Below are 20745 nucleotides of genomic sequence, written 5' to 3' on the forward strand. Positions count from 1 at the left end.
TCCGACCCAGAAAGAACAGGCGCAATGGATTATGGTCATTGTAGTTATTTACCACATTTCTGCACTGAACAAGAATGAAAACTACAACTCCCTTTAGCCCAGCGTCCCACATAGTTCTTGACTTGATTTCTCTCGTGAATTATTTGATTTCTCTCTAGAGCGTTGGTCTCACACAAAAACAAAGAAATACATGGAAATCAAGTAATTGAACCGATGTCAGTCAATTAGTTGTTTAATAACCAAAAAAGTACAACATTTCGATGAATCACTCAGCACTACATGGTTATCAACTTTGATGCGATTCATCCTGGCCTCTCTTCTCTGTTTCAGAATGTGAAGCTGTTGCCATGTCGATATCCTCTCTAGAAGTGTTCTCTACGGAACCTTTCCTCATTGGAATGTTCACAGCAGAAGGTTCCTCCTCTGGACATTACACAGAAACCCACTCGGAGGAATACCTCATCGCCGTGGGCGACAACAATGTCACATGGCCAGTCTGCACTTATAAGGAGGATTTTAAACGCTTCCTACTTCCTGCCGTCTACAGTGTGGTTTTCCTGATTGGTCTGCCTCTGAATGGGGCAGTCATCTTGAAGATCTGGAGGTCACGACCCAACTTGACCCGGAGCAACGTCTACATGCTCAATCTGGCCACGGCTGACTTCCTGTATGTGATGTCACTACCTCTGCTCATCTACAACTACGCCAGTCATGACTACTGGCCCTTTGGAGAGCTGGCCTGCAAACTGGTCCGCTTTCAATTCTACAGGTAGTATAGCTACTCATTAACTGACATATTCATAGCATAGTTCTATAGATTACTTAAAATACTCAAACTCATATACTTACAGTCCTACAGGGAATAACTCATATATTGAATGTTACCTTTCTGTGGACAGATCTTTGAGTGGATTGTAGAGAGAAAACCCTGTCATTATAACATCAGTGATGTTATTTATTGTTTCCACAGTAACCTGCATGGTAGTATCCTGTTCCTGACCTGTATCAGCCTCCAGCGCTATGTGGGCATCTGCCAGCCTATGGCCGGCTGGCACAAGCAGGGGGGTCGCAGGCTGGCACGGGTGGTCTGTGGGGGTGTGTGGCTGGTGGTCGCCCTCCTCTGTGCCCCCACTTTCCACTACGCCTCCACAGGAACACAACGTAACCGCACCGTCTGTTACGACCTGAGTCGACCGGAGCACTCGGCTGACTACTACCCCTATGGGATGGCTCTGACCTGCCTGGGCTTCCTGTTGCCTTTTATGGGCGTGGTGGCGTGCTACTGTCGCATGGGTCGCCTCCTCTGCCGCCCGCCATCCTATCAGGGCGCTACCATGGCAGCCTCAATGGAGAAACGGGACAAGGCGGTGAAGATGATAGTCATCGTGGTGACGGTGTTCGCTGTGAGCTTCCTGCCGTTCCACCTTACTAAGACCATGTACCTGTTGGTACGAACCTTACCAGGTGCTCCGTGTGCTACACGGAACCTGTTCTCAGTAATCTACAAGTGCACCAGGCCATTCGCCAGCATGAACAGTGTTCTAGATCCTATACTGTTCTACTTCACACAGCCACGGTTCCGCAGGAGCACCAGAATACTGATTACCAAGATCACCACTCTCAGAGACAGGGAACCCAGGTGTGAGGAAGTGAAAACACATAGAGTATTTAGATCCCATGTTTAATCAAGGGTAAACTCGCTTTGAGACAAAGGAACCAAGGAGTATATAAAACAACCATAGTCCACAGTTGTATTACACCTAGATACATGGGTTCTGGGTAGCTAGAACCGATCCAGAACCCTCATTGACTTCTGCTCTGCCAGCATGGCAACAAGTCAGTGTGTTTGCTACTGTGTCTGCTTGTGACTGCATACTAAAATGCATGAAGTAGTCAGCCATAACACTGCTTTTGGTTGCCATAGTATTATGTAAGGGAAGTCCCCCCCCAATTGTACAAAATAACATGGCAACTTATTGGCACCGAGCGCAGCATATACACGATGGACAAGTACACTACTTCTGGCGGTGTTTCATCCAAAGTTGATGGCAAATGCCATATTGCAAATGAGCTGTGTAACACTCCAAAATTCCTATAGTGGGCGAGTTTGTTCTATCTAAATTTTTCATAGGCTTTATGTAACGCAAGTCAAGACCCAAGAGTAAAATTTTGAGATTTTGAAAGTTTTGGCAAAAACTTATCACCCCCTTAAAAAAGTGCTTTCTGGACCGTTTTTCGAAATTCTTTCGAGTTTTATGTCAATTACACATGTGTAAGAACTATATGAAAATACTTTTTTCAAATTTTATTAACATAATTTTTTTTGAAATTTTATTTGAACTTAAGGTATATGTTTTGTGCATTTGGAATGTGATTTCATAGGAAGTCAAAAGTCAAAAGTCAAAAATGTCAAAAATTTGGAAAAAACGTATCACCCCCTTTAAAAAAGTGCTTTCTGGACCGTTTTTTTAAATTCTTTCGAGTTTTATGTCAATTACACATGTGTAAGAACTGTATGAAAATACTTTAGTCACATTTATTATCATAATTTTTTATAAATGTTTACTTGTACTTAAGGAATATGTTTTGTGCATTTGGAATGTGATTTCATAGGAAGTCAAAAGTCAAAAATGTCAAAAATTTGGAAAAAACGTATCACCCCTTCATAGTCGAAAATAACATTTTTTTTTAAAAGGCCAAAATGAAGCATTTAAAACTGTATTGAAAATCGTGCGTGGTAACCCAAAACATGAAACAGAATATTTTTTGACTTTTTTTGAAAACCTCCATAAATCACTCAGGCCAGCACCCATTGATTTTTGCCCGTAGTATAGTGCTCCCAGAGCGGGTATGGAAGTCTGGATCCCCCCTAAAAGCATTTAAGGCTCTGTGTGTCTTTAAGCACCATACTTTTTCATTCCATCCTTGCTGTGTGTGTCTGTGTGTGTGTGTGTGAGCTTTTCTTTGACATCTGATTAGAGAAATGACTGATTTACACTTCATGAGGGTTGCCTAATCACACACTTAAAGTTTTGGAAAGATCTGACTTTTTTAACCCTTTGAAACAGCACCTATGACCCCATTTTAAGGCACTTCCGGTTGGCACAGGAAGCTATAAGTAAACACCTATCCTGATCGGGGTATGCTTTTACAGAATCCTGAGTTTTAAGTCTATACGTTAAGAACTGACTGATTTACACAGGGTTGAATGCACTATATATCACAAACTGCTGGTTGGGTAAAACACTTTTAGGGTGATTTTATCACTTCCGGTTGCTCCAGGAAGCTTAGAATCAACACAGGTAGACCTCATAGTGGCTTGATGGATTGTCATTGAAGACAGGTTCATAAGACATTCATAACCCACATAGGGTTTATTTAAAGAATGCACGTTACATTTGCATATGATTCAACAGTGAAAAACATCACATCATATTGCAAACATAACACACTGTTGAATCATATTGCAAACACACACTGTTACATTTGCAATATGATGTGTTGAATCATATTGCAAACATAACACACAGTGTTACATTTGTAATATGATGTGTTGAATCATATTGCAAACATAACACACAGTGTTACATTTGCAATATGATGTGTTGAATCATATTGCAAACATAACACACAGTGTTACATTTGCAATATGATGTGTTGAATCATATTGCAAACATAACACACAGTGTTACATTTGCAATATGATGTGTTGAATCATATTGCAAACATAACACACAGTGTTACATTTGTAATATGATGTGTTGAATCATATTGCAAACATAACACACAGTGTTACATTTGCAATATGATGTGTTGAATCATATTGCAAATGTAACGTGCATTCTTTAAATACTTTAGAAATACAAAATTGAACGTCCTGATGACCTCAGGATGGCCGGGCAGTGTTAGTGGTTCCTCTCCATCGCTCGTTGCGTGGTAATTTCATCATGTCGATTTTGGTGATGGTACCCCCCCGTTGAAACATATTGCAAATGCACAAAAGTCAACTAGCAAGTCAGTGTCCATCAGTCAATTGGATATTGTCAGACACCAAACTGATACCATCTGACACTAAACTCACTTTTTCCAACTCCTTTAGAAGCCAACTATAACATATTTCAGAGCAGGCCCAAAATTCACAGCGCCTTCCATTTAAACCATAATAAAACAAATAATACGTAGTTATGTTCTAGCTGCGGGTCCAGTTCTCACAATATGTTTAGCCCTATGTGAGGCGACCTCGAATCCCAAGTTTCGGCTCGATAGGTCATTCGGTGTCCGAGCAAAACGCTAATTGGTGCTGAAAATCCACTTTTTTCATTGCCTTGATACGAGGTCCTTGAATGAGCAATCAAACAGGCTCGTTGGGGTCTGTCTCTATGGGCCGAGCCGGTTTCAATGCACCTAGTCTTGAGACTCTGGGACTTTTCTAAATGTCGTCAGTTTCGTTGAGCTGAAAATGAATTGAAAACACTGCAAATACACGAGGCTGTTTATCGGTCTGAGAACCTTCTAGAGCAACATAACTCACCGTGCACAATCAACCTGAGGTCTAGAACAGGTTTCCAAAGTTTCAGAACTCTAGGTCTGACGGTTCTTTAAAAGTGGGAACAAAAGTAACTACCACAGGCACTGTCTGCCTCTTAGCCCCACAGTGTGTCCCTCCATCATTTCTGTGTGGGTGTGTATTTTTTTTAAAAAATCTGATGGGATGAATGACTGATTTACAGTTCAGGAGGGTTGTGTATTCACATATATGAAGTTTTGGAAAGATTTGACATTTTTAACCCTTCAAAACAGCCCATTTGACACCAATTATGGCACTTCCGGTTGGCACAGGAAGTTGAAAATAAACACATATACTCACTGGAGTATACTGTTTGAGAATCCTGAGTTTTAAGTCTATATGTTAAAAATTGACTGATTTACATAGGGCTGAATGCACTATTTCTCTCAAATTGCAGGGTGCTTATTGCAAACACTTTTAGGGTGATTTTAACCACTTCCGGTTGCTCCAGGAAGCTTAGAATCGACACAGGTAGACCTCATGGTGGCCTAATGGACTGTCATCAAAGACAGGTTCATAAGACATTCATAACCCACATAGGCTTCAGGTTGAATTTAGGGGAGCAGTCAATGTATTCCTATGGGGCGAAATGTCATTGTAAAATGTTTGATGTAAACGCCTTCTTTTAACTGTGAAGGGTTAATGCCACAAGGTCAAGGTTAGGCTTGCACAGATCGGGAGGACCTTAGGATTGTTCCTGAGGTGAAATTGTGCTTCTAACCTTAACGGTTCTCTCTCTGTCTCCCAAAAGCAAATGAAATTGACATTGAGGTCAAAAGGTCATTCGTGTCCGTTCTCTTGTAACGGTCGCTGCGCTCAGACCGAGCGAGCTACGGTCAAGCGGGGCATCCCGTTGAACTCGGCACGGCCTGGAGAATATGGCAATGTCATTTTAGTGGTGATTTCAGAATGCTATTTTGGTGCATTCATGGAAGGCGCTGTGAATTTTGGGCCTGCTCTGAAATATGTGATAGTTGGCTTCTAAAGGAGTTGTAAAAAGTGAGTTTGGAGTCAGATGGTATCAGTTTGGTGTCTGAAAATATCCAATTGACTGATGGACACTTGCTAGTTGACTTTTGTTGACACTTGCTAGTTGACTTGCTAGTCGACTTTTGTACATTTGCAATATGTTTCAACGCGGGGGTACCATCACCAAAATCGACATGATGAAATTTCACGCAACGAGCGATGGAGAGGAACCACTATCACTGCCCGGCCATCCTGAGGTCATCAGGACGTTGACTTTTGTATTTCTAAAGTATTTAAAGAATGCACGTTACATTTGCAATATGATTCAACATCACATCATATTGCAAATCTAACGTGCATTTGCAATATGATGTGATGTTGAATCATATTGCAAATGTAACGTACATTCTCTTAAATACTTTAGAAATGCAAAAGTCAACGGTCTGATGACCTCAGGATGGCCGGGCAGTGATAGTGGTTCCTCTCCATCGCTCGTTTCGTGAAATTTCATCATGTCGCTTTTTCCTCATGGTACCTCCCCGTTGAAACATATTGCAAATGTACAAAAGTCAACGAGCAAGTCAGTGTCCATCAGTCAAATAGATATTTTCAGACACCAAACTGATACCATCTGACTCCAAACTCACTTTTTCCAACTCCTTTCGATGCCAACTATAACATATTTCAGAGCAGGCCCAAAATTCACAGCGCTTTCTCTTTAAACCATAATAAAACAAATAATACATAGTTATGTTCTAGCTGCGGGTCCAATGTTCACATTATGTTTAGCCCTATGTGAGGCGACCTCGAATCCCAAGTTTCGGCTCGATAGGTCATTCGGTGTCCGAGCAAAACGCTAATTGGTGCTGAAAATCCACTGTTTTCATTGCCTTGCTACGGGGTCCTTGAATGAGCAATCAAACAGGCTCGTTGGGGTCTGTCTTTATGGGCCGAGCCGGTTTCAACGCACCTAGTCTTGAGACTCTGGGACTTTTCTAAAGGTCGTCCGTTTTGTTGAGGTCAAATGAATTGAAAACATGGCAAATACACGAGGCTTTTTATCGATCCGAGAACCTTCTAGAGTCATATAATTCACTGTGCACAATCGACCTGAGGTCTAGAACAGGTTTGTAAATTTTCAGAACTCTAGGTCTGACGGTTCTTTAAAAGTTGGAACAAAAGTAACTACTGCAGGCACTGTCTGCCTCTTAGCCCCTCAGAGTGTCCCTCCATCATTTCTGTGTGGGTGTGTATTTTTATTTTTTTGAAATCTGATGGGATGAATGACTGATTTACAGTTCAGGAAGGTTGTCTATTCACATATATGAAGTTTTGGAAAGATTTGACATTTTTAACCCTTTGAAACAGCCCATTTGACACGAATTATGGCACTTCCGGTTGGCACAGGAAGCTGAAAAAAAACACATATCATCACTGGAGTATGTTGTTACAGAATCCTGAGTTTTAAGTCTGTATGTTAAAAATTGACTGATTTACATAGGGTTGAATGCACTATTTCTCTCAAACTGCATGTTGGGTATGGCAAACACTTTTAGGGTGATTTAACCACTTCCGGTTGCTCCAGGAAGCTTAGAATCGACACAGGTAGACCTCATGGTGGCCTGATGGACTGACATCAAAGACAGGTCCATAAGACAATCATAACCCACATAGGCTTTAGGTTGAATTTAGAGGTGCAGTCAATGTATTCCAATGGGGAGACATTTCATTTTAAACTATTTGATGTAAACACCTTCTTTTAACTGTGAAGGGTTAATGCCACAAGGTCAGGGTTAGGCTTGCACAGATCGGGAGGACCTTAAGAACACTCCTGAGGTGAAATTGTGTTTCTAACCTTAACGGTTCTCTCTCTGTGTCCCAAAAGCAAATGAAATTGGCATTGAGGTCAAAAGGTCATTTGTGTCCGTTCTCTTGTAACGGTCGCTGCGCTCAGATCGAGCGAGCTACGGTCAAGCGGGGCATCTCGTTGAACTCGGCACAGCCTAGAGATAATACTAATGCCATTGTGGGCTTTGTGTTTCTTTAAGCACCGTACTTTTTCACTCCATCCTTCCTTTTTGTGTCTGTGCGTTTGTGTGAGAGAGCTTTTCTTTGACATCTGTTTGGAAAAATGACATATTACAGTTCATGAGGGTTGTCTAATCACACAAGTGAAGTTTTGAAAAGATCTGACCTTTATTACCCTTCAAACCTGACCCTATGGCACCATTTAAGGTACTTCCAGTTGACATAGGAAGCTGAGAGTGAACACATACCCTCCTCTGTGTAGACTCTTATATAATATTGAGTTTTAAGTCTTTATGTTAAGAGCGGACTTATTTAAAGAGGGTTAAAGGAGTGTGTGTTATTTCATAAAATCATATAAAATCACAGGATTCTCGCAGAGCTTCGAGACCCACTTTAAAAATGTACGTCTGAACACACTGCAACTGGATCTGTGATTTTTTTGAAAAAAAAAATCCTCTTTGTGAACATCACCAAACGGTCAATGTACGATTTCTCTTAAATTACGATAGATAAATGGCTGGTTCTTTTTTTCCTGACACCGTATGCTTATGTACTTTGACATGAAGCGGTCAAATTAGCACCCTACTTGCGTTTTAACCCTTTAATCCCAGAAAAATGGCCATAACTCAAAAAGCGCCGAGGTCTCGACGCCATCTCGTTCGGGGCCAACTGCCCATTACTCCTAACCTACGCTCGCCGAGTTTCGTCTTCGAAATATTTTCAGTTTAGGAGAAAAGGCCGCGCTCGTTTGCCACGTGTTCGTGCGCCTGCAATATGATTTATTTTCCCTCTTGTGGGAATTTTCGAGAATGCAGAAAAAAGTCAAAAATTTGTCATTTTTATAAAACGGAAACCGAAATTCCGAAACGTTTTTTTGAGTGACTTCCTGAAAGAGCTCTCCGCCGCCCACGGCCCGACGCCGTCCGCGATTTTCTGCGACGTAATAAGACGTCAGGTAAGGGACCGTACATTTGCAATGGGACTTTCTTCACTAACCATACGGCTCCCGTCTCAGAGTTCCCTTAAGGTATGTAATGTATCCTGTATGTCCAAGCACACTGCTAGTTGTTTTCTATATGAGCCACTAGGTGGCGTGTATTACCTACATATCCCTTGGCCTTATTTATTTGTATTTAACCTTTATTTAACTAGGCAAGTCAGTTATGAACAAATTCCTATTTACAAGCCTATCAAAAGGCAAAGCGCGGAAATCGACTCAGCCGCCCGAGCGTGCTTTTGGGGCACAGTCGATAGCGCGCTGGACTTCGGGCTAGAAGGTCTAGGGTTCGAGACCTGCTCCCTGCTGTTTCATTACAATAGCATAGCAGCAACACATGACAACACAGCATAGTAGCAAATTATCCATTAGCGGGATAATCCACCCCAAACCACTAATTCCTATTATTAACAGTGTTAAATAACACAAATATGTTAAAACAATATTTGTGAACACGTTTCATTTTGTCATTATAACAAGGTTGGTAGCAACGTTTGAAAATCGTTGTGGAAATCTGTTGCAGCTCAAGTTAACTAACGTTACAAAACCCACAATGCGATGCGCTCTTTCTGGGCTGGCTATCTGTAAAACGTAACTACACACAATAGCCAAATCAATATCAGCATGCAAAATAGCTAGCTAGTTTTAAAAATCACCTAAACAAACTGCATTATCAATTTAGGAGGCTCTCTCACCAAGCGAGAGCAGAGGATGTTGCTATGGCAACGTATACTTTTTCCCACGTTTCCCACAGACACAGTATTGCCATATGATACTTGAAGGAGAAAACACACTATATACAGTGACGATACAGTACAGTACTATATACAGTACAGCAATTACCTGAACATATTGGAATCATTGCTCCTTAACTCTGTTTGAATTCCTTTCAAAAGGCACAAGGTACAGCTGCCATCAAACAGATGGCATTATTGGCAATCACTATATTCACCAGGGCAGTCTCCTGCTCAGCTGTGAGAAGTCTCCGCCTACCTCCAATAGATGGCCCCCTCTCAGTTCTGCAGAAATGGATTTTGACCATTACTGACCTATGGTCATCCACTACAACATTACATGTATCACAGAAACAAGACAAATGACCTGTTTTCCCTTCTGAAAGTACGGACAATGGATGCAACCGTGTAACGGCTTTGGTTGGGTTGCACCAGCTGTCCAGCTTCTCTCATAGACCTCCCATGTATGAGCACATGATGAACTAGGGTGGCACGGGTTTCACCTGAGATTACTTGTCTTTGTTGTTGTCCTCGTCCTCTCTGTTGTCTTGCAACTTCGGCATTGTTAGGATCCAAGCACATGGACATGCCTCTAGGCCCTATTTATTGATCCTGCAATTCTGATTGGTGTGTTAACAGTTTTGAGGCTTAGTGTTTGCACGTGGAGAAAGGTGTGCTCTTTGAGTTTAGGTTGTGATGACTTGAGTTAACTATATTGAGAGCATGTGTTTGCTGAATGAATATATAGTGCAATGAATGATTTATTTGGCCACTTTTGTGAAGGTTTTGCAGAAAGAGTTTTGAATATGGAAACGTGTGGAAACAGATGAATAGTGTTTACGGTTATGGGAAATGTGTGTTTTTGGGAATGACCTAAGGTTATGGGTTTTTGTGCTACAGGAACCAGTTTTTGTGTTTAAGCAATCGAGAAAAACTGTAAATTGACTTGTGTCTGTTTTGGCTGTGGTGTTTTGGCTGTGGTGTTTTGACTGTGGTGCTTTGGCTGTGGTGTTTTGGCTGTGGGGTTTTGGCTGTGGTGTTTTGGCTGTGATGTTTTGGCTGTGGTGTTTTGGCTGTGGTGTTTTGGCTGTGGTGTTTTGGCTGTGATGTTTTGGCTGTGATGTTTTGGCTGTGATGTGAATATTATTATTTTGCCATTACAAAATAAGGTATAGTTGTATTTTTTTGGTTTGTTTGTTCCCCCCCCCCCCCCCCCCCCCCAAACCACGTCCTTGTAAATACATAAGTCTCCAAGAGAATATCACAGGACTAGTTCCTCACACCAAACCTATCGGCCTGGATTTACAGATCTGCTGTTGTCCCAATGTGTATCAGCTGCAGACGATTGGATTGCTCAATAACACTAATTATTGGCTTGTTTTGGTCAAATGTGTGTGACATCTGATGTTTCTGTTCCCAAATCTGCCGGGAATGTGGTGTGTGTGTGTGTGTGTGTGTGTGTGTGTGTGTGTGTGTGTGTGTGTGTGTGTGTGTGTGTGTGTGTGTGTGTGTGCCTGTGTGTGTGCCTGTGTGTGTGCCTGTGTGTGTGTGTGATTGTGTGCGCCTGAGTGTGTGTGTGTGTTTGTGTATGTTTAACCTCTGCCTTAGCTTAAGGTCCTTAATGAAGTGATAACATGAAGGTTAATATGTGTGCACATGTCTGATAGGAGCCAAAATACAGTGAGATCCAGAAGTATTGGGACACTGGCAATGTTGCTGTTGTTGTTTTGGCTCTGTTCTCCAGCACTTTGAAATTATACAATGACTAGGAGGTTAGAGTGAAGACTGACAGCTTTTAATTTGAGGTTATTTTAATCCATATCGGGTGAACCGTTTAGAAATTACAGCACTTTTTGTACATAGTTCCCATTTTAGAGAACCAAAAGTATTGGGACAAATGCACTTAAATGTGGATGAAAGTAGTCCTAACGTTTAGTATTTGGTCCCATATACCTAGTACGCAATGATTACATCAAGCTTGTGACTCTACAAACTTGTTGGATGCATTTTCTGTTTGTTTTTGTTGTGATTCAGATTATTTTGTGCCCAATATGAATTAATGGTAAATAATGTATTCGTTCAGAACCAAAAATGTACCTGATTTAATGTAGAAGTGTTTAGAAAGATATTATATTCTTATTTACAATAAAAGTGACTCCAAAATGACACTACATTATTTACCATTCATTTCTAAATGCTCCACTGTCCCAATAATTAAGGCGGGCACTGTAGCCACCAGCCGCTCTAGTTGCAGCGGATACGTTTCTGTGTCACTATATCATTTTTTACAGTTAAACTTATTTTTATAACATGGAGAGAACTTAATTATATTTTGGTTATAAATTAGTTTTAATTCATTACTTGTGTATAAATGCATTTCTAGGTTGTACTGTTTAATACATACTCATGCATGTCCATAGTTACCTGTGCCTACCTTCTCTCCAATTAAGGAGACTGTTGACACTGTAATAAACTTGCTATTCAAATCAAATCAAATGTTATTAGTCACATGCGCCGAATACAACATGTGTAGTAGACCTTACAGTGAAATGCTTACTTACGAGCCCCTAACCAACAATGCAGTTAAAAAAAATATGAATAAGAATAAGAAATAAAAGTAACAAGTAATTAAAGAGCAGCAGTAAAATAACAATAGCAAGACTATATACAGGGGGGGTACCGGTACAGAGTCAATGTACAGGGGCACCGGTTAGTCGAGGTAATTGAGGTAATATGTACATGTAGGTAGAGTTATTAAAGTGGCTATGCATAGATGATAACAACAGAGAGTAGCAGCGGTGTAAAAGAGGGGGTGGGGGGGCAATGCAAATAGTCTGGGTAGCCTTTTGATTAGCTGTTCAGGAGTCTTATGGCTTGGGAGTAGAAGCTGTTAAGGAGCCTTTTGGTCCTAGACTTGGTGCTCCGGTACCGCTTGCCGTGCGGTAGCAGAGAGAACAGTCTGGAGTCTTTGACAATTTTTGACACCTCCTGGTGTAGAAGTCCTGGATGGCAGGAAGCTTGGCACTAGTGATGTACTGGGCCGTACGCACTACCCTCTGTAGTGCCTTGCGGTCGGTGGCCGAGCAGTTGCCTTCCTTTCTCCTTGCCTCCTTCTCAAAACCCATTGGAGGAGAAGTTCAGAGGGAAAGGACCTCTGCCTATTGTCAGTTGTCAATAAATGTATTTATTCTGGTATAAATGCAATATATTACCAGAAAATGTTCTGCATACACTGCCCATCATCTACAAAATTCCTCCTCTCTCCTCACCACCTCCTCAAAACCCATTGGATGAGAAGGGCAGAGGTCCTTCCCCTCTGAACTTGCCACCCGACTAGAACAGTCCCAGTAAGCAAAATTACACGTTGAAGTTAGGCTCAATTTAGGTTTTGAATTAAAGTTGAAAATACATATTTTTCTGACGTTGAAATCAGGTACATTTTCGGGTTCTGAAAGAAAGTTGAAAAGACGTCATTTATAGATGTCTATGTTTGGGACAAATCAAGGCTGGTCCAGACTGGACAAAATCTGAACCATACATAGACGTCTATGACTGGTTCAGATTTGGTCTGCACCGGACCAAAAATCAACGTCAGTAGACGTGGAAATCAAAGCAGGACTGCACCAAAAAAACACATCCAGTCCGGCATACTGCATACTGAGGTATAGCCTACAGTGTCTCCTGAAATTTAATTTTATGAATGCCCATTCATTTTGTAGGCCCACCGTTTGTAAAAAAGACCGTTGCATTGGCTTTATTAGTCCTGATTCATTTGGCTATTTAAGTTCTGAATTTTCTGAGCCTATTTGCAATGTGTTTACACAGCGGGAAATGCAGAAGTATTTTATTTTCGCTTTTTAACTGGGCAAGTCAGTTAAAGAACAAATTCGTATTTACAATGACGGCCTACCCCGGCCAAACCCTAACGATGCTGGGCCAATTGTGCGCCGCCCTATGGGATTCCCAATCACAGCTGGTTGTGATACAGCAGGGAATCGAACAAGGGTCTGTAGTGACGCCTCTAGCACTGAGGTGCAGTGCCTTAGACCGCTGCGCCACTCGGGAGCCACGATTTATGTCAGATCATTTTTTTTTGATGGAATGTTGGTGAGCGCCGCAGCGATGCGTATCTCCAACAGCACCCTGGAGAGGCGCACTGAGAATGGAAAATATCTATATTTTGTGTCCCTGCCTTAAACAAAGTTGGCATTGCTTATCACAGGGCGGCATCAGCGCTCACCTAAACAGCCCATATCCCACCGGTTGAGAGAAAGTGTCATTGTTTTTGGGCAGAATTATGTTAGGTTTCATGTGTTGTTGGAGGTGCGTTTTAGTCATTTTATCTCAGAAAATGCCGCCCTCGTCAATCTGCCACCATATACGGCTGCCTAATCCTGCCTCATGAGCGGACCGGCCCAGGCAAGGAGTATGCAATTGAAATTCTCCAATAGCCTCGACCCTTTGAGCAAAAACAATAAAGCCCTTTTATATATTGCCCGTAAGATGGCGCTGCCGTCAGCATTCTGTCGCCCAGAGGTCAGTGTGATAATATCCGTGCTGGAACAAAGCGCTACATAACCAGACAGTCATGGGAAAAACCACAAGAGTCATTTTGCATGAGAGAAAATGCTTTAATTAACGTTGACACATAATTCACAAACACAGCCCCGTGTGAGACAGCACTAATAGTAGCTTCATTAAATACACTGGCAATGGAAACACTGTTACATGTTCTTGTTTAACTTTGTGAAAAGTAACATTTCTCAGCGCGCCAATGGTTTACACGGCCCTGAGCTATAATTATATATTTCTGTCCTCTATATCTGTGTTCTCCCATCGAAAAGGAAATGCTTTTTATGCCCATTCCCGAGGGGCTATGACAGCACTTATACCCCGACTAGTCCCGCCCACGCCTGGTCTATCTCGTTCTCAGGCATTTGCATGTAAAAACATAAGTCACAGAAAACTACATTCTGTCAAAATAAGGAATACAGCAACAGTTCGAGATTCTAGTGAATTATGAGTTTAGGGCAAACCGCGTGACTAAAACGACGGGAAAGAGTCTGGAATATGGGGGAATCTATGGAAAAGCTGCAGAGTTGAACAAGTTGAAGGAGAAAAGTTTGGGGAAACTTTAGCACTTTTTCTTCGTGCATGGATGCGATTCGAGAAGACATGTAAGGTCAGAATGCAGGAGAGTTCTCTCTCACGTTGTTTAATTCACTGTCGTTGTAGTGTAATTCATTGTCGTTTTAGTGTAAACGCTGGCTTCTTGTTTTGAGACTCTTAACTTGGCAGCAAATTGTGGTTAAAAGTGTAGCCCATTGTACTAGCTACATTGAAAAGGGGTGAAAGCCTAGCCACTGTGGAAGAAAAAGTGCTTTACCACAATGAATTAACAAAGGGAGAGAACATAACTAAATACATGCACAATGGCAGAAACGGAGACCGAGAAGCTGTATAGCAGTGTCTCTTTCAAAAAGTTTGAAAGTTGGAGCTCAAACAAAAGTCGCTGTGAAAATCAACAGAACAAATCAAAGGATTTGGAGGGTAGTAGCAGCGCCCTTCCCCCTCCATCTACGGCTGCGGCAGAGAAAGCACAGCCCTCGGCTATGCGTAATGTTAGTGTGTCAAGGAAAGTTTCCAAAATCTCCGCTGCCAGCCTCGACACCGCAGAGCTAAAGAAAGCCTCTTCCACTCCTCTCTCCTCCATTTCTCCCTCTATTCGCCAACTCACTGAAAAGTTCAGTAGCACTACTTCGGCTCGGACTCACGGAGCCCTGAGCCATGGCAGTAACGTGGCCGGGAAGAGCACAACTTTACCCCGATTTAAAAGCAGAAGGGGAGAGAGATCCCCGTCTCGGGAGTTATTCCACGAGGACAGTGGATATTTACAAGTTACTGATACGGTTTTAACAGAGTTCCCGATTGACACTAAACTTCAGCAACAGACGTTTTATTCAGGCACAGACTCTGTCTCTGGGTCGGATTCGGATAGAAATCAACAATTGATTTATACTCGCAAATCTGCTCAAGGCAGCAGCGCTGGGACTGGTAAAAGAGATTATTCCCAAATTGATCCGTCTATCTCTGATAACAATAACTGCAGTAAAACTTTGAACGCTGAGGATTATGTTTTTGTCAGTGGTGCGCCTGCCTGCAAGTCATACAGGAGCTATTTCCCAACTCACCATGGAGATCCTCCTGTTCACGTTGATTTAACCAACTGGCCCAGTGTCACCAAGATCAGAGAGCTTTTTGGGGACAGGCACAGAAAGAAGCACCGGTCCACCTCTGATGCAGAGGATTTAAAATCTGCTGACCACCTCCAGCACTTCACCAGCTCCAAAGAGAACTCTGTATCAGACAGAAGCGACAGGCAGTCTCTCAACAGCCCAACCCCTGAAGCCACTAGCCTCTCACTGTCAGACAGACACTGCAGCAGGGCTGCGTCCCTGGGCAGAGAGAGGAGATACCAGGGCATGGACTCAGCCTTTCACCCTGACCAGCACTACTCAGACGAGGCAGAGATTGAGCCAGCCAGCACTAGTATTAGTAGAAGTGGTAGGTTCCTTAGGGTGGCGCAGCCATCAAACACGCACAGAGCCCACAGCCCCAGCAGTGGAGGAGAGGGGCCTGAGACCCGGACATCTAGTCTGAACTCTGACCCTCCACCCTCTGTCCTAGCTGCTGCCCCCACCTCCCCACCTCGGAGCAGCTCCAGGGGCCTCTCCTCCTCCTGTGTCTGCCCCTCTGTAGAGCAGCAGCAGAGCCAGGGGGCCGGGCAGCCCATGGATAGTTTACATTCCTCACATAGCTCCTCCAGACCGGTGGCCCCCTCCTCTGATAGAGCTTCAGCCAGGGCAGCCATCACAGCCCGCTGGAGGTTCAGCTCAGGAGACGAAGAAGAGGAGTACCACCACCGAGCAGGAGGAAGGAGTGCTCCCTCGTTAGGTGTCAGCGGAAGTTACCTCTCCCGCGGTAAGAATGGTTGGTGGGGTGGGAAGGTCCTCGGAAGGTCTTCAGGCAGTGAAGAGGACAGCCCTGCGTCACTAGGACCTAGCCGAGACACCATGAGACGCCGTTCACTGAGGAAGAAGAAGAAGAACAGTGAAGTTGCCATAGCAACGGGACGAGACAATGGTGAATCAGACGACAGCGACGACGAGCAGACAGGTACGATGGAACACCTGGAGAGACACCAACAGAACACCGCCGCCACTACAGAACAGACTGGTAGCTCTCGGAACCGGCTCAGAGAACCCGAAGGCTCTAGAAACGGTGCAGCGCAAAGGGGACGCAATTACACTCCTAACCAGATGGTAGCGCAGGAGAGCTACAGACGCCAATACACCTCAGGCGGCCCGGGGACATCATCTCCCTTGACCACGCCCCTCACAGGGGTATCACGGGTGTCAAAGGTCAACATCTCATCGTTTATTTCGAGTCCCGGCAGCTCGCAGACCAGCAGTAGATACTGTAGCACAGAGACACTGAAAGAAGAGGACCAAGCTAGCTATGCTAACAGAATGGCTAACACTACTACTACTACCACCCCAGGCAGTGTGGTTGGTGCATCCTCCTCCATGCTCAGTAAGACCTACCACGGTAACTTCACCATGTACCGCTCCCCCAGCTTCGGACATGGGGATAACTTATCCCGCGCCCCTGCGAGAGTCTGCCCCCACCTTCTTCCCCCTGTCAATCCACCATCTCCAGCCACAGGGGACACTCGAGGGGTTACTAGGGAGGAGACTACAGTGTTCCGGCGGTTGATAAGTGGTGGCGTAGTCGGGGATAAGGACAGGAACAGGATGTCAATGTCAAACCCGGATATCACTTCGGAAACAATGTCCCTCCTCAGCTTCCTGAAAAGTGACCTATCAGAGCTCAGAGTTCGGAAGACGGACAGGTCAGGGGTTACTGAGGGGTCATCTGCGGTGTACAGGATGGGGTCAAGAGGTCTCCACCCAGGACTCCGCCCTTCATTAAAGGACCTCACTGCAACTCTTCGACGCGCCAAATCCTTCACTTACTCTGATAAACCAGTAGGGAGGCAACATCCAGCCGAGTCCTCGGCCAAAAGAAGCTCTTCTGAGCAACGTCTGGATTTAGACGGAGAGCGTGATGGAGGGAGGGGGGCGGTGCCTGCCAGAGAGGTGGAGAGTGACGGAGGGGACTGCAGAGCAGGTGGAGCAGGGGGTTATGGGGATGAGGAAGTGATGCCCACTCCGCTGCAGGACAGGTGTGTACAGGAGGCCAGACAGGTGATCAGAGATATCTGCCAGATGATCGCTCGCAAGGATGATGATAACGAGGATGATGTGCTAGCGACAGATTCCACTGAGGAGGAGGGTTTCAAAAGGAAACAAGTGGAGGAGCAGGAGATAAAAGAGAGGGAGGGGAGAGCTAGAGAGACTGAGGTTGACATTGGGGCAGCCTCCATTTCAGGGGAACAAGAGAAGAGGGAGGGGAGAGCTAGAGAGGCTGAGGTTGACATTGGGGCAGCCTCCATTTCAGGGGAACAAGAGAAGAGGGAGGGGAGAGCTAGAGAGACTGAGGTTGCCGTTTCAGGGGAACAAGAGAAGAGGGAGGGGGAATGTGAAACCAGAGAAAAAGAGAAGTGCCTACAGAAGGGAGATTCTGAGGAGAACGTGTTTTATGACCGATCTGTTGATGAGCTATCGGGTCACGAGTCAAGCCTCACAGACGAGGGCATAGTCACAGAACCAGAGACTGGACCTGGTGACCCTGAGAGGTTATTTGTGGGGTCAAGTTTAGGATCATCTTTGGCCAGAGATGTGCTGGGTCAACCCCTGACCATCTGGAAGCAGTCTGCTCTGCATGAGGAGAAATGGCCAGAGTTAAACGAGGGAATGCGAGAGGGATCAGGGTTACACGCAGGAGTGAGAGAGAAACGAGAGAACCCTGTCTCTGTTCCTGCTCTTGGGACTGAGACTGAGAGCATTGATATAGTAACAGAGATGAGCAGCGTCAACAACAACAGTACTAGTGGGAGGACTAATGTATCCCACAGTGCCTCAGCCCCAGGACTTGAGGCTCCTCCCACTCCGAGCGCTATCCGCCGCCGCCGTAAATTCTCCTCAGCAGGGAACACAGGCTCTGACTCCAGTAACGGCAGCAACGGGGAGTCGAACGGGGATCCTACTGTTTACCGTTCGCTAAGCGACCCCATGCCTCACCGGTGCCACTCTGTGTCAGAAGAAGGGAATAACAGTTTCTCTGTGGATAGTAACCTGCTGGGGTCGCTCTCTCTCTCCTCCAAGGGGGCAGGAGGAGTAGGAGGTGGAAGTGTCCCAGAGTCGTCCTCTGCAGCTGATCTATCAGAGTGCACGGGCAGCGTGACCAGCGACCTATCGGTGTGCAGTGACGGTAGTCTCCGTGACGATAGTCTCCGTGACGACTACAGCAATGTGATCCGGAGCATTGTTGCAGAGCCAGGAGCAATGGACAGATTGATGACGGATGACAAAAACAACGGGAAAGCCACGAAGAAGAAGTCCTTCTCGGACCCCAGTCGCCGTGGTGATGGCCACCTGCTTGACGAATTAGGGTTCAAAAGTCACCATCACCCCAACGAACCAATCAGTGAGCTGGATCAGCTTGGTCAGATCCCGCCCTCCAGCAGTGAGCCAATCCTGAGTGAGCAGAGAGACGAGCTGTGGGAGCTCGGAGACGAACGTGGACGTCCATTACGTAGTCGCCTTGTCAACAATGAAGGTGGCAAACTCCGCTCCCAATCAGAAAGGGAGCTGCACTCCTGTCTCTATGCTGATGACACAGATGGAGGGGGAGGAGGGCAGATATTGAACTTTGACCCCAAACTTGCGGAGGTTCTATCTCCCAGAATGGGCCGGCGGGCCTCCAGGAAACGCCCCAACCGAGTCGCGCAAACAGCATCAGAGGAGCTGGACCACTCGGAACCAGGTCCAGAAGACCACGGTCCAGAGGAGAGCCAGGATCAAGACCAGACTGAGCTCAACCCCCCACTGCCCCCACCCCCCCCCAAATCCAAAGCCAGGTCCAAGCACGTCCGCCATGCCAGCGAACCTGCCACCTTCATCCCCATCTCCCCACCTCCACAGCCCCAGCGTGCACAGGCGGACCCGCCTGCCCTGCTACCCGCCTCTGAACCCTCCATCCTGGGTAAGCCCACTGGTGAGGAGGCCCCCTCCCTGGAGGATGTGACCAAGCGGTATATTCTGGCTCTGAATGCTCCTGGGGGCGAGGGGGAGCCGTCTGGGCCTGGGTCTGGTGTGCCTGTTTCAGACGGGTCCAACTCCAGCCCTGCTACTCCCACTGGTGCCAGAGAACCCAGACTGCAGAGGAAGAGCAGTGTAGAGCTGACCACACCAGCCCCACAGAGAGCCAAACCCAGAGTGGTGAGTAACATTGCCAACGTGTGTGTGTGTGTGTGTGTCTAAGTGGTCAAAAGTAGTGTTTTCATGTTGCAGGAGAGGAGGCTGTTTGCTGTTGTCATGGATAAAATCCTCTGGGAAATCAACACAGCTAGATGGAGTTATGCGTTCTGACGTGTATTTACTATTCATACTAGGCTGCTAATGATGTGTTGAAGGAGGGGGGGCCCTTTTATGAATCACCTTACAAAGCATGATTCTGTGAGTGTTTGCGCTTGCGTGTGTGAGTGTGTGTGTACTCAGTAGAATGTTACAGCGATGGAGTTTTTGGAGCAAATATGGAGCTCCATATCTCAAAAGCTCTTGGGGAGAGAAACTGCTCTGAATATGGCTCTGGGGTAGAGAATCTAGCTCCGCTCACAATTTTTTTTTTTCTGTTCACTGCGTCTTTAGTGCTATTCCACACACACACACAAAAAACACACACACACACAAAAAACACACACACACACAAAAAACACACACACGCACACACACGCACACGCAAAAAAACAGGCCTCTAATGCCATAACCGTACTCTCTGATGGTTATTTTTAGAGTGTATTTGTTAGCAGAAACATCAAACCAACTTACACAAACATTGTTAGAACAGATGTTAAACAAGCATTGGACTGGTCACATTAGCTTCTGGACTAGCGCCTGCTGCTAATAGGACTGGGCACATTAGCTTCTGGACTAGCGCCTGCTGCTAATAGGACTGGTCACATTCGCTTCTGGACTAGCGCCTGCTGCTAATAGGACTGGGCACATTAGCTTCTGGACTAGCGCCTGCTGCTAATAGGACTGGTCACATTAGCTTCTGGACTAGCGCCTGCTGCTAATAGGACTGGGCACATTAGCTTCTGGACTAGCGCCTGCTGCTAATAGGACTTGGCACATTAGCTTCTGGACTAGCGCCTGCTGCTAATAGGACTGGGCACATTAGCTTCTGGACTAGCGCCTGCTGCTAATAGGACTGGGCATATTAGCTTCTGGACTAGCGCCTGCTGCTAATAGGACTGGGCACATTAG

The 20745-nt window shown here is 45.1% G+C and overlaps 1 protein-coding gene across 1 annotated transcript in view; it reads left to right on the forward strand.

Annotated features, from left to right (window-relative positions):
* The first annotated feature begins 347 nt into the window (after positions 1-347).
* The window catches only part of LOC120036060 (rho guanine nucleotide exchange factor 17-like), a 123065-nt gene continuing 102667 nt past the window's right edge, over positions 348-20745 (forward strand). The window contains exons 1-3 of the mRNA XM_038982520.1: positions 348-769; positions 971-1639; positions 15531-19698. Of these exons, the coding sequence (XP_038838448.1) occupies positions 348-769; positions 971-1639; positions 15531-19698 (5259 nt within the window). The remainder of the gene's footprint in view (positions 770-970; positions 1640-15530; positions 19699-20745) is intronic.

Source organism: Salvelinus namaycush, unplaced genomic scaffold, assembly GCF_016432855.1.
Source record: "Salvelinus namaycush isolate Seneca unplaced genomic scaffold, SaNama_1.0 Scaffold12, whole genome shotgun sequence".
Taxonomy (NCBI): domain Eukaryota; kingdom Metazoa; phylum Chordata; class Actinopteri; order Salmoniformes; family Salmonidae; genus Salvelinus; species Salvelinus namaycush.